Source organism: Dermacentor variabilis, chromosome 2, assembly GCF_050947875.1.
Source record: "Dermacentor variabilis isolate Ectoservices chromosome 2, ASM5094787v1, whole genome shotgun sequence".
NCBI lineage: Eukaryota > Metazoa > Arthropoda > Arachnida > Ixodida > Ixodidae > Dermacentor > Dermacentor variabilis.
In genome coordinates this window covers 256,114,269-256,131,380 of record NC_134569.1, presented here as the reverse complement: position 1 = coordinate 256,131,380, position 17,112 = coordinate 256,114,269, and the positions used below count along the sequence as shown (strand labels likewise).

The window sequence follows — 17,112 nt, the reverse complement described above, 5'->3', positions numbered from 1 at the left end:
GAGGCAGAATTCAAAAACGCTTGTGTACTTAAGTATAGCTGCACATTACAGAAGCCGAGGCCCTCAAGATTTATCCATAGCCCTCGAGTTCCATATTTTTTATTGGGATTGAAGAGTAATGTTTGTACTGTATCCCTCTATTTCAGACTAAATAATGTGCATGCAAAATTATATCTTCATTACTTTACACCATAGCACCAATATCTGTTGTGCGTTGATTTTCTGATGTCCTTGCATTTGCTATAGCAAGGATTTTTAAAAATCAGCCACAAAAGAAAAAAATGAATGGTCAAGGAACCAAGTGGTGTGTAGCAGCTCCCTTCTTTTTTTACTCGGCCGCAAGTTTTGCACTCGTGTGTTAGCAACACTGTTTCGCCAATTGTGTACTTCAAAAGAAGTGTTACCTTTCTGCTTTGGAACTTTGTGGTTTTGTTCTGCCAGCTGCTTGACCAAAACAAGCAAAATGTACTTTGGATATTCCACAAATTCATTCTGTATGCATTTGGTACAATAAAATTTGTTTCAAGAATGGACAAATGCAGTGATGGTTAATTGAAAACTGCAACATGCTGATTTTAGTTTCATGCTTCATTAATTTTCTCAGCCCCAAAGAAAGCATGCGAGGTTCGAAAATGTATCATGTGACAAAGTGCTGGCCTGCCATGACATTAGTGCACTCGGTCTAGAGAACTGATTAATGCTGCACATACATTGAACATGGTGGCCATGACCATCCCTCATGAATTGGCATTCCCTGCCTAAACCACCTCACCAACACAGCCCGTTAACAGCAAGAAAGCTGACGGGGCTTCCAAGAATTTCTATGCACTATTTATTAGTATCGCCCATTGCTTTGCTGACAATTGTCTTGACAAAACTGGAAGCCGAATCGGTTGAGTTCAATCAGTTTTATTTACATACAACCTATTATAAAGTGGACCTTTCTTCGCCTCTTCAACTGTTCCCACAGCTGCTGCTGCCATCTTGCACGCCACATGGTAGGTGCATGAGAGGATTTTCCAAGGAACTCTGGAAAGCTGTAATCAGATTGTGGGCAAAGTTAAAAACTTAAATACAAAAAGGGTGTAGAGTATTGTAACCTTGTACATGTTGATCACACATGTTTCAGCTACAGCTGTAAGTGCCTTGTCTCATCAACCAAGCTACAGTTCTTGCAACGTTACACTTTGTGATACTCAGTATGAATTGATAAGACTAGCTGCTATTCTAGTGGTTGTGCAGGCCACAGTGCCTGGCCTTTGTGCTTGTATGTGTCAATTTCTCTCTTTCAGTCTCGCCCAAGCCACACCAAAATGCTATCCACAAGTGTTGTGCCAAAATGGCCTGGCAACATTTCGTATTAAGCCGTTTGACCTATTTATTGCACTGATGCACAAAGTGCAACCAAATGAAGGAAATGACATCACCTAGGTGATTAGTAAATTACCCTTCTAAAATACCACAAGTGCAACTTTGCTGTGGCAAGAGCCTTAGCAAAAACATGAGACACACAAAAATGAAGGAAAAGCGACACCTTCAAGTTCCCGCACCAACTCACCGTGACAAGCACGAAGTTTGATAGTGTCTGCTTGAGCTTAGTTATTTCGAGATACATGCAGTTGAATGCTTTTACAAGCATTGAGATGCCCCACTATGCTAGCTTGCCTTTTATGGCTATAGAAAGTCATATACTGCCACAAGTCTGCCTATTCTTCCGATTGGAATCTATATTGAAGCTGCTTTGAGCAATGGGCGGTATTCTATTTCAGCGCAAATGATACATTGAGAGTAGTGTGCCTGGAAGGAATAGACAAAAGCATTGCAGAAGCTGCAGCACTTTGTGTCGCTGAATGATCATACGAGAAGGTAAAGATGCCATCAGAAAGCATCCTTCGTATAGAGTCTCTTTAAAAGAAAAACACTACAACTAGACATGGTGACAGTTGTGGTGGCAAACTAAAAATATTATAATGATAGTTCAAGGTGTGGTATGGCATGTTTATGCTATTTCTGAAAAAATAAACACTGCAAGTGTGTCCATGCCAGCAATTGACACAGGATGTGCAGATGCAAAGCTGCAATACAGCACCACGGCCTCAAAACGACAGTATGCAAGTGGTGGTCCAGCATCAAAACTTCAATGTCCCTACACTGCAACACTGGGAGGCCATGCTGCATGACAGAAGCCTGGGTGGCCAGCAGGCGCTGCTCTGTCGGGCACAGGACGTGGCAGCAACTATTTCTCCTAAGGATTAAATAAACGGATTTCTCTACGTCACCCGCTATGCGATGCGCACTGCAAGTGTGTCCATGCCAGCAATTGACACAGGATGTGCAGATGCAAAGCTGCAATACAGCACCACGGCCTCAAAACGACAGTATGCAAGTGGTGGTCCAGCATCAAAACTTCAATGTCCCTACACTGCAACACTGGGAGGCCATGCTGCATGACAGAAGCCTGGGTGGCCAGCAGGCGCTGCTCTGTCGGGCACAGGACGTGGCAGCAACTATTTCTCCTAAGGATTAAATAAACGGATTTCTCTACGTCACCCGCTATGCGATGCGCCATGCGAGGGAATGACAGTGCCACTACTCTTACAGGATATGGATGGTGCACAACACCACCTTGAGCATCGGAGTGCACGTCTGCCTGTGAGCTCTGTACTACAAACACAAGTGGTGCATGCAAGGTAACATTTAACATATCACTGCCAAATGCCATCAATGAACAGAAGCAGCAAAGAAAGCTGGTTACATAATCTTCACTGTGTCGGATCTGCATATCTTTTACATCCTGTCTGCATGCCGCATTGTTCATTTGTTCGTCACTGCTCAAAAGTGCATAGTTGCATGGTAGTTTTTTCGATCTTGTGCACTTTCTTTTGTCCTGAAAAAGTAACCACAGCAGCTATCTTCATAAAATAAAGCAGATGTTTCTGAATGAGCTGTAAGTATTAAAGTTGCTCAAAAGGGTAGTTTACTGAATTGATTGCATTTGAGTACTGCAGGCCTAGTTTCTTTCCATCTTTCTCTTTTAAAGCCTCAGCACAAATTAGCTGAAACACCCTGTATACTGGACGGCTTGCCTGGCTGCCCGCACCGCCGAGGCGGAGCATCAAACGTTTTTGTGGCGCACTTGTCGCCGTCTCGTGGCACCGGTCGTCCATCCTTATCGCGCACACGCCACCGTCGTCATCACGCCACCGTCGTCTGGTGTTCTGATTGGCTGCGGCAAAGCGGACAGCTCTGGCGGGCGGGAAAAAAAAGTGGTCCGCGAGCGATCGGGCTTGCCGCCTCGTTTAATGCCTGCTTTTATCCGCCTGGCCAAGAGCTTTGCCCGGTTTAGCCGCTTTGTCTTCAGTGTGAACGTGCCTTTAGAGTAAGAAAATCAACAGCTTACACTTCCACATTTTTTGCTTGGTAGCTGCATTCAATTTGCTTGCTCCTCGTCTAGGCTACCCATATTTTAACGTGGCTGAATAGTACACAAATCAGAAACACGAGTTTCTGTGGCCTAGCCTTCTCACACTTGCAAGGATACCATCCAAAATTGACCTATTTTTCTTATGGGGTGCCCACTGATTATGAGGATGCTGACATCGAAGGATCTCAAGTGGTTCTCTAGCATTTTGGTGACGTAATACAGTAATGCCAAGCTACAACTGACCTGATATCTGTCAGCACCAATGAACGCAGTGGTTAGTATTCTCACTAAATTGAGAGTTCAGCCCAACAGCAGATGGACACCAGTGGTTTGAATCCCCGTGTTGGCAAATTTAACTGGCTGAAATCAAGCATTTAAAAGACACGCATTTATTCCATCCCTTCAATCTGCGAGCATAATGAAGATCAAAGGTCAGGTTATGTGGCTGCAGCACCTTCTGTTCGTGCAGCATACCTTTACTTTTCTTTACCAAGACACTTAGCATGCACATACCTTGTGTGCAAGCCACATCTATTTACAACAGAAACAGCGCTTTCCACTCATGAGCAAAAGTTTGGAGGTAAAATATGGTAGAATTTTTTGTCCAGCCAACGCATGCAGGCTGAAATCCAAGTGGTACAGCCAATATGTGCCTGTTCAATCACTGCAATGCATTGAGCCACTTCTGACAACGCACAGCTGTACCAGAAAAGGTTTAGATTTGTTTTCACTAATGCCATGGACTTATGAACTTTTACGAATGTACCTTCAGCTTTCGCAGACTTTCAAGTAATTCGAATGTAAAGTGGCCTGTGTGTTATTGCTATTCAGCCAGAGTGCAATAGGAGCCAGTCAAATTAGTAAAACATGAAGTCAATGTGCACACAAAGACTACATGTACCCTTGCATGACTTTGTGCCACAGGCAGCTAACAGCTTCCAATTCACAGTTCTTGTAATATGCTTGTGGCCACCATCTACAGTGATCTATTTGATTTAACGGGGATGTGTATGTTGGCTGAAAACAAGAAAATATATTAACACCGATGGATGCAATATATCCTTTCCGATAGTTTTGCAAGGGGGAAACTAATTCGAACTTCACGGCAGCGTGCACCGCACAGCTGCACCTCATTTTATATTCTCGCGCATGCGTCAGTGTTGCCGCAGCTGCTATAGTGACACCCTCGCGTGCATTTCTTGTTCAAGCTTTGTTGAAGGGTTTGAAGAAATGAAGGCAGTACGGTGCCGCTCATTTCTTCCTTAATGCGACCTTTGAATAGTGTGTGCATCTTAACCCTTTCATAGACGCAAGCAGAGAACAGGCCGCTTTGTGTCCGAGACATTACAAGTGCTTTTTCTTTTTATGAGGTATTTTTGACATAACGCAAAATCTCAAAGCTGACTACGATTCTGTAATAGCGAAAAGTGGGAATATTACATCCCACTATACAGCCTCAAGGCCCGTTTCTACCTACTCGTGGTCACCTGTAATGTGATTACAAGCAGCCAGAGTACCCAGTAAAGTATACATTGTTTGTGCACGTTTTCATTATACTTACTGAGCATGCTTTGTGTGAGAATCCTCAATCAGGGCTTTCCGATATCACAAGGGTTCTTAGAAAAAAAGATGCTTCTTGAGAATTCTTGAGGGCTCGTATGTAGCAGCTCGCATATGTAGGAATGCGATTTGTTCGCGATGCTAATAATTTGATCACCTGTTTTGGTAGCTGTGGGCACGAGAAATTTAGACACCTAACCGCACCAAAATTCAGCTTATATGAAAACACGGAATTTCGATAAAGAGTCCATTTGCCGCTGTGGTGGTTTGAAGGATGGCGATAGAATAGAATAAAATAAACAGTGTAGAACGGGAAGTAAATCTGCGCAATCGCTCTATCGCGTTGTTTGACAAATAAATGGACGAAAAAATGTGCTTAACGTGATTCAGAAACATATCTACACAGGAATGTTCAATGGTAGAAATTACACTTCACCGCTACAGAGTAGCGAAGTTGCCCTGAAAAGTGGGACCAATATTTTCCGACCGCCCAACAAAGGGTGAAATGCGCACAGTATGTACGGCAACACTTGCTTTGTTCACCGCAGTAATGCCACCCTGTAATGGAGACACAACTACGACAAACGGTCCGCATTTCTTCCGCAGCGAGCAGCGAGAAAAAGTGAAACATTTTTTACCGAGTCAGAGAAAAGCCAAGCGTGTTCCTGACGGTATGTAACGGCATGCCGCTGGAAAAAGGGGGGTCCATACCTCGGGGTTCAAATTCCGCAGACACGGCATGCGCTTCAGCGTAGCCGTCAATTTGCGGTTGAGCAAGCGACGATTTTGCATTTTCTGTTCCGCATCAGCATGTTCTACGCAACGAGGGAGCTCCTTGAAAACCAGCACGACGGGGGCCATCTCGTTGATCAAGGCCTAAAATTTAAAAGACAACACAACTATTAGCGCTTATTGTTTCAAATTTTGTGATTTCAGTAGACTTACCTTGATGTTGTCGCATATTTCTTGTGGATCCATGTTGCTTTCAAGGTCGTTTCCGCCAACATAAAGAACGGCGAAATCGACACGCTCGAAGCGCATCGTAGAGACAGCTCACGCCAGCCGCACTGCATTGTAGCCCACAAAACTGAATGTGCAGGCTTTCATAGACTCAATTAGGCGCAGGCGCGACCTATTTAAGAATTTAACCTGACTCACCGACAATGACGCCGCGCAAGGACGGCATGACTGAACACGATCCAGCGAGGCGTAACAAGACCACGCGAACGAACCTACGTGAGCCGGCAGTGGCCGCATGTGCATGGCATGTGGCCGGCACACACCACAGGGATTTAGCAGCAGCACCTAGCAGCGTCCTTCCCTAGGCGTACAAGTACCTATCTGGGGGCAGGGAGTACGCCACTGGCTTACGTCACATCCGGTTTGCCTCCAAACCGGGTACAGCCAGCCTGCGGGGATACGCTTCTGTCTCGACACGTGACCAGTGGCGGTCTAGTGCGGGAAAGCCTGCCCATAGGACGGTGTTTATTTACTTGCTACACGTGGTACGGGCAACATGCCAAGATAGCTTTTCAACGAATTGATAATTGCTAAGCGCAGGATATGTATTTATAAAATAAAGATTTGAGCGGCAGGGACAAAGCCATGCTTATATTGGTAGTCGCAAACTACCGAAACTGGCTGAATACCCGTGTTTTTTGCCAGCAACACTGATATTCGCAGCGGCGGAAAACGCGCGGCGGCAATGCATGTGAAACGAAACCTCGCGAAAAGCTTCGCAACCATAGCAGCGCCGGGCCGCTGTTCGCTCCATTCGCTCAATCGCTTGCCTGTGAAACAGGCTTAAGAAACTCCCATAGACGGTGGCGCCAGATTACCCTCTAGGTGTTGTAGTGAGAAACTCTATGCGGAGTACATAGCATAGAGTTTCTAAATAAATACCTAGAGGGAAATGTGGCCCTAGTGTCTACGGGTGTTCTCATGAGCGTTGCCTCAACCTACATGGGAACGATGGGAAGTACAGGCTTCGGATTGACTTCGATCTTTAGACTAGCGGCGTTTGGTTGCGGCGCAGTAAACGAAGCTTTACTCAAATATTATCGCGGAAAATCTAATTTTATTTCTGCAGTATGTTACATAATGTACAACACGCTACATAAACTTTGTATGACTTTGAGATGGAGGCATAGCTTACTATGGTTTGACACCAGGACACACCAGGGTATGCATTCTTGTGCGCTTCTGTTCCTGATTTAACCCCAGAGAATAATTATTTATTTATTTTTGCAACAGCAATAACAACCGTACATGCACTTATATAAAAATACTCAACAAGTATTTATGGAAATAAAAATGTTGTATTGTGAGAAAGTGTTGCGCCCTTGAGCGGAATGCTACAAGTGTCATCTGCTACGACGCCTGCTCGCTGCAAACGCGAGACTTTTCTCGCAGACGACAGGCACTTGCGAACTCGCTCTTTCGAAGGGCTGCGTCGGCTGTCATGATTGCTGAACGTCTTCAAGTACTTTTAAGCACATCTGCTGCAGTGCTAGCTAGGACGCTGTAGTGACCTCCTACGAGTATGCTTCATCATATGTTATATTGACGTACCGCTTCCGAAGCGTTACGGCGTGGTTTTGCACGTACCCATTTTGCGACACTAGACTACAGCCAGGAAGCAGCAACCTTTCCTACCACAAGTAAGTTTGTGTTCTCAAAGACCTAAAACACGCATTTCAATGAGCACATAAACGAGCAATGCATAATGAAGCATTCAATAAAATTTGATTGTCAAGCCACTAGAAGTACAACTGTATATGTCTTGTATCAATAGTGCCTTCTTTTTCCTATTCTGAAGTTTCATAAAGCACGTAACGCTACAGTGCCAACCTAACCCACTTAACAAACCAAGGTCCAAACGCTCAAAACATGTTCTTTCAACGTTTACGATGCCGCCGCTTTCCCGTCAGGGCTTCTACGCCACACCACGACACAAACATCGTCCCAGTTGCTGGCCCAGCACGCTGTCGCCACTTCGGGCAACAGTACAAAGGCAGAGAGCTTTGCGTTGCACTGTCCCACTGCAGGTTATAGCAATTGCGCTTGGAGCGAAACCAAAACTGCCAAAAAAATACTTGTAGACTAGTTCGCTAGTCAATAGAATGCTAATCCGAAGCCTGTACTTCACATCATTCCCATGATGGTTGAACGATCGCAGCGCCAGATTCGCCTCTAGGTGTACTAATATGAAACTCTATGGTACATAGAGTTTCTCACTATAACACTATGGCGGAGTAGCATTGAATGACGTACGTGCATACTATGTATCATAGAGTTTCTCACTACAATACCTAGAGGGAAATCTGGCGCTGCTGTGATGTGGTATGCATGGGAATGCCGGTATATTGTGACTTCGCATTGGCATCGTTCTCGTAGAGACAGGACACCTTGAAGACGCGCTTGGCAAGTACCGTTCCGTCTGCCACAATGATTCATTTTCTACTAAAACAGCTCTTAAAAAGCTGTTTTAGCTTTATTATTACGCGAAAAGATGTTTTGTTTAACTATGAGAACTTGTTATTACGTGTACAATTATATGTTATGTAAAAAGTATCAGCGGGCCGCTAAAGTTGAAGGACAGACGACAAGGTTCGCGCTAGCTTTGAAACAGTTTGTCGTCTGTTCTTGCTTTTCTTCGCTTGGTCATGCATTGTAGGTGAGTAAAGATGTAATATGCGTGAATGTAAACATTTTATGAAGATTTTACTTTCAGAACGCGTTATTTGTGTAGCCACATCCACGTTTTAGACGAAGCCTCGTACAACGCCAGCCAACATGAGCCTCGCAGACACCTATACTGACACGTGTACTTATATTTAACGGGCGACCACGCTTCGCCACCTAACAAATGTTATCGCGCAGCGCGGGACGCGTCTGCATGTATCCGAAGTTTCTGGAAAGTTATCGATGCTTCTATCCGCTGTCTGTTGTCGCCGAACCTTGTGTTGTCTGATTTCATCGCGTGACTCGAATGTTGTAGAACTTTGTGGAAGGCATGCGGGTCCGAACGATCAGTCTGGAACATTCGACGACTGCTCTATAAAAGCCGACGCGCTTGACCCGCTGATCAGATTTACGACGATCGCCGACTGTGTTCGCCGCTCTCGTTGTGCTTTAAGTGTAGCCTGTTTTGTGGGCACAGGTTCGCCCAATAAAAGCTAGTTTTTGCCTTTCACAGTATTGCTACTGTGTTCTTTGACGTCACGACCACGTGACATCTGGTGGAGGTGCTTTGCGTTCATGTACCGGACGCCCCCACAAAGCCGTGACCCATACCCTCACTCGGAAGACACCAACGTCACCAAGAACAAGCGAGTTAGCCGCAGGCTGCAAGGACTGCCCCCGTAGCACGGACTTTTGCCTGAGACGACTAGGAAGATGGCCACCAAGTCCACCCCAATGGCAGCCCCAGCGTCACCCGTCGTGCTGCAGCAGCCCACGGAGCCTCTGACGTTCCGTGGTTCAACTTTCGTGGACCCGGAAAGCTGGCTTGAGACGTACGAGAGAGTCGCTACGTTTAACAACTGGAACAGCGACGTCAAACTGCGATATGTCTTCTTCGCATTGGAATACGCGGCCAGGACGTGGTTCGAGAACCGAGAAGCCACCTTAACGACCTGGGAACTTTTCCGAAGCGGCTTCCTGCAGACATTCGCAAGCGTCGCCCGCCGTCAGGGTCCCCCTCCACGACCGCGCCAGGGCCCCGTAACGCCGCAATTCCGTCGACCACCACCGCCGCCGCCAGCACGCCTACCCGTCGCCCAGCGCAGCTACCCGAGGAAGACAGACGTTTGGCGCGCTCCTGACCACCGCCCGCTCTGCTACCACTGCGGAGAAGCGGGTCACGTCTACCGACGATGCCCATACCGGGAGATGGGACTGCGAGGTTTCGCCGTGAACGCTCCGCGCCCGCAGCAAGGTGAACGCCCCCGCGATATCGCCGACTACCTCGCCACTACTCAGTGGAGCTCCCGTTCGCCGTCACCAGGCCGCTACCTGTCGCCGCAACGCCGTCCATACACTGGCCCAACCCGGGGCCGGTCAGCGAGCCCATATCCGGAAAACTAAAAGCAGCAACCGATGGAGGTGCGATTGCTGTTCGTCGAACTGACGACCCTTACAAAAATTTTTAATGTGTTTTTTTAGTAAGTCTTTTCAATGTTCTCTATAGAACTCTATTGTGTTTATTTTGATTGCCTATAGAATTTTCCTATAGAGTTTCAAAAGTTATTTGGCCACCGCATTCTTATAGGAACTCTAAAGACGCATTTCTATAGAACATTTCTATCGAGTTGCTTTAAAAATGATAAAGACAAATTTCTATAGAATATTTCTATCGAGTTTCTTTAGAGATGCTAAAGACAAATTTCTATAGAATATTTCTATCGAGTTTCTTTAGAGATGCTAAAGACAAATTTCTATAGAATATTTCTATCGAGTTTTTTTAGAGATGCTAAAGGCAAATTTCTATAGAATATTTCTATCGAGTTGCTTTAGAGATGCTAAAGGCAAATTTCTATAGAATATTTCTATCGAGTTGCTTTAGAGACGCTAAAGACAAAATTCTATAGAATATTTCTATGCAGTTGCTTTCGAGTACCTACAAGCAAATGCCTATAAAAGCTAGGCCGATATGTGTAAAGAACTTGCAATTTACCAAAGTTCTACTGTAGGCAATAAGGACTACAGTAAATGCAGTGGCAAAATAATTGGTGCTAAAACCACAAAGTATTCAGTTTGAAATGTTTATTGCACTTCAGACTAGATACATACTTCATATATGTGACATACACGCTTCAGACTAGAACTTGCAACACACAAACTGTAGCTGCCAACATGCTTCTCAGGTCAAGCTGGTGGTGCAAACACGCGAAACATGAGCTAAAAGAATCAGTGGCAGACTTGATTACAGTTGACACTTGGCAATAACAGGCTTGACTAGGACAAGAAACCATACCATTAAAACTGCAAAAGGAGTGCCTGTTCCAGCAGTGCACATTGAACGGTTGGATACTAAAGCCTGAAAATAGACTGATATGAATGTGCACTGCAATGTTGTGTCAGCCTGACGAAACGACACAGCATTTTAGTTTCTTTAAGTGCAAAAATAACACTGGCAGTCGCTGCGAAAATGTGGCAAATAATGGCTTTCACAGATAAGTACACCATATACCGAAACCACACAGCATATTAGTCTATGTTTATGTGTAAAATTAGCACTGGCAGGCCCTGCAAAAATGTGGCAAACAGTGGTTTTCATAGAGCAGTACAGCATATATCGTACAAAGTTTAAAAGCTTGTATTTCGTTGTAAGGGAAACAATTTTGAGATCAGAGCCAATATTCTAATTAGGGTGAGAAATACAAACCAGACCGACACACGCAATGACTAAAAAAGAGATTTAGCTCAGGAGCTCCTATGTAATGCACATAAACAGTAAAATAGTTTTTCTCGGCAACTATGGAATCAAATTTGATGAGGTTTGATACATTTAAAAATGTTTAAATCATAGTTTTACATTAAAATCATCAATATTTATTAAAATTTGCTGAAAATAGCAAAACTTGAAGGAAAAGGACTTAGTTTGCAACTGTAAAAGAATAAAGAAGAACTAGCACAAGTTCGTTAATTCTGTAAATTTTCCTACTCAAATACATCCAAAATACAGAAATACTTTTGAGACAACCACAGCACTAATTTGAAGTTTGTGGCATTTGAGAATTCAACTTGTTGCAGGAAGAACTATTTGGCAGGTTTAAGAAAAATAACACCACGAAGCTTACTCATCCCCGTCTCTGTGCCAGAAAGAGATATCACAGTTCTGCAGACTCCATCTGCTATGTCTAAAGTCAACAAACTTTACATATGAATTTACAGCTTACATGAAATTGTTGCAATGTTTGAGAGTTTCGCACATCTACTCATAAATTAGTGACTGTATATTAGAGCAGCATATGGTATCTCTAATTTGCCAGATTAAATTATGGTATTAGGTCCAACAGAAATGTGATCTAATTTTTTAGTTATGAGTAAGATTTGTTAACCTTACTGCTCTGTTTCTTCAAAATTTGCAGTTTTCATGAATTCGTATCAAAAGCAGACTAGTTGTCTGAAAATGTTTTATCATGGTACTGTGCTACGTGAATTATCTTTTTGAAATAACATGTTTACTTTGATGCAATGATATTTCTTTATTTTATCTGATTCCTTGCTGAAAAACTGCACAGTATTCACGAGATATGAATAAATAAATATTGCGGTTTGTCTTATCATTCCACCACCAGCATGACCTGTATGGAACTTTGGCTACTGCTCACATGTTGCAAGTTCATTCTTACATGATCACCTGCTATTTCACTTCCCAGGAAAGGAGCGAGGAAAGGCTAGTTTTTGGCCTCATTTGGTCCGTCTAGTAACAGCGACGCTGGAGCCTGGAAAATACAATTGAAATTAATTTTCAAAAGGTGTAATGAACATTCAGCCATAATGTATTAGCAGGCACAAATATGCCACAAATATCTATATAGTTGTAGCATTATGCTAAGTTCCATTTCAGTATTTCAGAAAAAAATTATAACAGAAAAGTGGCAAAACACCCCACCTCCCCACCACTCTGCCAAACAGCGGCAGTTCTTTTGACAATCATTTTTGACAATATCTTTACTTTCCCAAGATACTGTGACATCAGCACTGGGCCAATGTGCCTGGCAGTAGAATATCATTGCTGATGACAAAAAGCGTCTCCAAACGACAACAGCCTAGTCACACCTTAATCTCATCTTGCAATGACAACACATTCCCCATTTATAAGATAAGCAAGCAGGAACACCCATGAGCTAAGAGTCCTATACAGACGTCACACTGTGCATAGGAAACAAATTTTTTGAAAAGAAGGGAATGACCTACTGGTTTCTATTGCTGAGCGGTAGACAAAATTAATATTCCATCCGCTGTTAGCCATAGTTGGTATGTACTATGCTTAATATGCCAATAATAACTTTCTCACATGGAGCTTGAGCAATCATGATGATGCATGTAAGTATCCATTGTATGGGGAACAATAATGTTTTAAGTTGTTTTCGCAAATTATGATGGATAACTGCCAATTAGTGGTATTTGGAACACAGTCGCAGTGTCACTGTCAGATACAATGGACACAGTATATTCGTGCTTTTTGAGTTATTGAAACAATTAGTTTCTAATATAGTACAGGTATGTACACTGATATGTATCCTAAACGCAATGATAAGACTTCCCAATTGCAATTGAAAAGTTAATTCAGTTTTAATTAAAAAGGGTCCTTCTTGCAACATGGCATGTGAAAAACAGAAAACAAGAATTATACTAATCATGTCTCTTTGAAAATTGATTGCATAACTGCTCTGTAGGTCAAGCAGAAAATTTAACAAGAAATAACGTGCCTAAAACTAGTTGCAACAAACAAATTTGTTCCTACGAAGGTTGCAGACAATTCAGTAAACAGATTGTGACCCAGTCTTTTTATGTGGCATTCCTCAGCGAATTTGTTGGTCAATTGGTTGTTGGAGCTGAACAAAACAGATGAACAATCTAAATCTGGCGTGCAGCCCCAGTCCCATCGGTGCATGGTCAAGTGGGACGAACATACTGATCCGGGGAGTGAATTATGGTGCTGTCTTAGGCACGTGTTGAGGCACCGGCCAATCTGCTGCATGTACATTTGACCAAATATACAAATGATCACAAGAATAGACTACACTACCTCTGACAGACACAAGACAAATTTAGTGGTATCTAAGCAAGCCTTTCTTGTCGGGGTGCCTATATGCACAGCAGTGTGCAAGAGAATTGAGAAAGGCAAGCAGGCAAGGGAGGCTTGCTCGGTGAAAGATACCACCAAAATTGGCGTGTGTGTCACAGGCAGCGTACTGTACCCTTTCACATGTGGTCAAGTGTACATAGGGCAAACTGGCCAGTATCGTATGTGTATAAGAGACCACCATATTTCATTCAAAAGACCAGTGTGGTCATCCAACTTGGCCGTACATTTCCACAACGGGGCTTCATGTTGGATTACAATCGTTCATCTGTTTTCATCCACTGTAAAAATTGACAAGTGAAATCGATGAGGCATACCACATATATAGTAAGACATGTGGGTGAGCCGCCATTTTTAATGCAACAAACAAAAAAGGCATCCTGTGTAGGTCCCAAGGTATCCATATCAGTCTGTGCCTATGTACTACTGAAGTAAATGCAGCATAGGAAATACTGACCATCATATTAATTTTCAAGAAATTAAAGCTCACCAAATGTGTATTTCGCAGTGGCTGTTACTAAGGTAACAGAGAAGTAACTGTAAAGATATAAATGATAAACAAAGGTGTGCACACTACGTGCTTAGACCTGTGACATATTTAGTCCACTACACTTCGAATTCCTACATGCACAGAAAACTGCACGAGATTGTAGCATAAACAGAAAAAAAATTATGCAAATAAGGGGTACAGCATAGGAAATAGTTTTCAAAGAATAAAACCACAATAAAAAGTCATAAATACACTCCGTACAAAGCAAAAATTATATTTAGCTTGCAGGTAAGCAACTTACGCAAAAGAAATACTAAACATCAGGAAAGGTTAGGTATAGTTTTATACAGAACACAATAATGTGGGCATAATGGCTATGCACACAAATAGGTAGCAAGTTCAATAAGGTTGCATAAATATTTAGTCTCTTTAGTAAGCTGCAGTATGGAATGTGTTGACAAAATTCACCATGAATGACACCAAGCCCCCTTTTTGGAACACATACATTTCATACACACCTGACATGACCATCCAGATCACACGCCATGCTGCTGCAGCCATATACCACAGGGTCTGCATTTCTGGGGGCTCCTCGATCTTGTAGTTTATGTTGTGGGTCACGGCCTCGCCACTACAAAATGAGGTCTATGTTAGCTTATAGCAGTGGCACAATAAAGCTGTGATATCGTGAAAACGTTGCAATCAGCACCTAAAAGGGTCATGAAAACAATGTCTGCACTAATGTGGAAAGAGAGCAAATGCTTGAAATTATCGAATGTCATGACAATAGGGACCTCTACATCAAATAAAGTTTTGGACGCGCCGCAGCAGCAGATTACAATCTAATCTTAGTTTTTTCCATTACTTAGTATAGGCAACGTTCCCCTGTCATGTTTAGTTAAGTCAGTTATGTCAACACATCTTGTCTTGGAAATAAAGCTGTACTAGTAGCAAGCTGTGATTGACTTACATTTTTTCCCTAGAACTGTTCGTTAGCCAAAAACCTCGTAAGCAGAGATTGTGCACAACGTCGAAGCATTTATAAGTGAGGAAACGTCATTGAAGAAAGAATCGATGAAGAGGTAGACGGGTCGTTACTATGCAACTTTAGCAGACAGGCGGGAGCTCACGCACAGCTGCACAAGGTGAACACGATTTCCGAAACTTTTCTCAGCGGAAGCAAACGCTTATCAGGATTATCAATTCCGCACTGTGGCAATAGAGTTGCGTACACAATTTTTACAACCAGCGCGTAGCAAGTATCAGCACAGGGTTCACTGTTGACGTGGGTGTTCCACTTGCTACGTTCGCAAGGCACTCTATACACACACGGGAAGCGCACACAACACGGATGAACGCACGTGTAGTTGGCGAGCACGATTGCTTACCGTTTCAACAGTACGGCGAGGTCGAAAGGCGCTCTCCAAGTTTCCAGTGATGCGTCTGCGATGTCACTTGCAGCAAACAAGCCGCTGGGTAGTGGACGAGCTGAGGCACGCTAATAATACGCATTACTTCTTTGCGCCGTCCACCAAGCTTTCCACGACAACCAGCGGAGACAAAGGGAACACACTCCACGGCATGAAAATCGTTGGTCCACATTTAGCTGGCGCGCCACGCATACGGCGTGCTTACAGCGAGACTCAAGCCATCTTCTGGCACTTTCGTGCTCGCGAACTACGTCTCATTTCATTACAGCAAACCTAATAACACACGATCAAACAAACACATCGATGCAGCTCGCACAACAACCGTTGAAGACGGAGCAATTACAACACGCCGTATCTTCGTATTCTACCTGTCGCGTTGAATACGAAAAGGATGGATGGATGGATGGATGATTGTGGCTCAACCCTTTGAATCGGGCGGCGGCGGCGCGCGCCACCTAGCCTTTAATGGTTCTATATGCATGCATACCTATGTATTTACTCCTTTACTTTTGCGTTGATATTGTCCACCAATCAGATAGCCTCCGTTTAGTTATTTCTACCTGTTCAAAGTCTATTCTACTTTCACTGTCTTTAAAACCCAAGGCTTTGAATAGTTCCCCGTTAGATTCAACTGCAGGGTGAAGTTGTTTACAAGCAAGTATCACGTGTTCCGCCGTTTCCTCCTCCTCTCTACACGCCTCGCAAACCAAATCTATCTGCTGGTATCTGGCTCGGTACGTTTTAGTCCTCAGTACACCTGTCCTGGCTTCGAACAACAATGAGCTTCCCTTAGAGTTATCGTAAATATTTTCTTTGGCTATTTCTTGCTTAAACGTCCTGTATGTCTCCAATGCCGATTTGGTTTGCATCTCTGTACTCCACATACCCCTCTCTGCCTCCTTAACCTTTTTCTTGACAGATGATTCCTTACTTGTTCCCCCGCTACTGCCCAAGTATTTGCTTGTCAATTTTCTAGTTCGCTTCCTCCACCTCGTGTCAACATTCCTCGTGTATAAGTAACTGAAAACCTTCCTAGCCCACCGAATTTCCCCCATTTTTCTCAATCGCTCCTCAAATGCTATCTTGCTACTAGCCTCTCTGCCCTCGAAAGAAGACCATCCCAGATCCCCCTGCACTCCAAGATTTGGTGTCTTGCCATGTGCTCCCAGAGCGAGCCTACCCACACCACGTTGCCTAATTTCCAACTGTTGCCGGGTCTCTGTTCTAATACATAGAACTGCATTGGCAAAAGTCAGGCCTGGTACCATTACCCCCTTCCATATCCCTCGTACTACCTCGTACCTATTGTAGTTCCACAGTGCCCTACTCTTCATAATCGCTGCACTTCTGTTACCTTTAGTCGTTAGATATTTTTCGTACTCTGTCAGAT

General features: G+C 43.7%; 1 protein-coding gene and 1 long non-coding RNA gene across 7 annotated transcripts; both read right to left on the bottom strand.

The window, feature by feature from the left end:
• Window positions 1–893: 893 nt before the first annotated feature.
• On the bottom strand, window positions 894–6,396 carry LOC142573256 (uncharacterized). 5 transcript variants are annotated; one of them, XR_012826267.1, is made up of 4 exons: window positions 5,930–6,395; window positions 5,696–5,860; window positions 3,668–3,784; window positions 894–1,037 (listed from the first exon to the last, which is right to left on the bottom strand). XR_012826267.1 is itself a non-coding variant. In XM_075682864.1 (3 exons), exons 1-3 carry the CDS (start codon window positions 6,023–6,025, stop codon window positions 900–902), a joined length of 399 nt encoding a protein of 132 aa, XP_075538979.1. In that variant the 5' UTR covers window positions 6,026–6,365; the 3' UTR covers window positions 894–899. The 5 variants fall into 5 exon arrangements, 2 of the variants coding, with proteins under 2 accessions (XP_075538979.1, XP_075538981.1); XR_012826268.1 differs by lacking the exon at window positions 894–1,037 and adding an exon at window positions 2,301–2,887 and having other exon boundaries at window positions 5,930–6,396; XM_075682864.1 differs by lacking the exon at window positions 3,668–3,784 and having other exon boundaries at window positions 5,930–6,365.
• Window positions 6,397–10,733: 4,337 nt separating this feature from the next.
• LOC142573255 (uncharacterized) lies at window positions 10,734–16,105 on the bottom strand. 2 transcript variants are annotated; one of them, XR_012826266.1, is made up of 3 exons: window positions 15,681–16,105; window positions 14,798–14,923; window positions 10,734–12,435 (listed from the first exon to the last, which is right to left on the bottom strand). It is a non-coding gene; the product is annotated as an uncharacterized LOC142573255 (long non-coding RNA). The 2 variants fall into 2 exon arrangements; XR_012826265.1 differs by having other exon boundaries at window positions 14,811–14,923; window positions 15,681–16,104.
• Window positions 16,106–17,112: the final 1,007 nt, after the last annotated feature.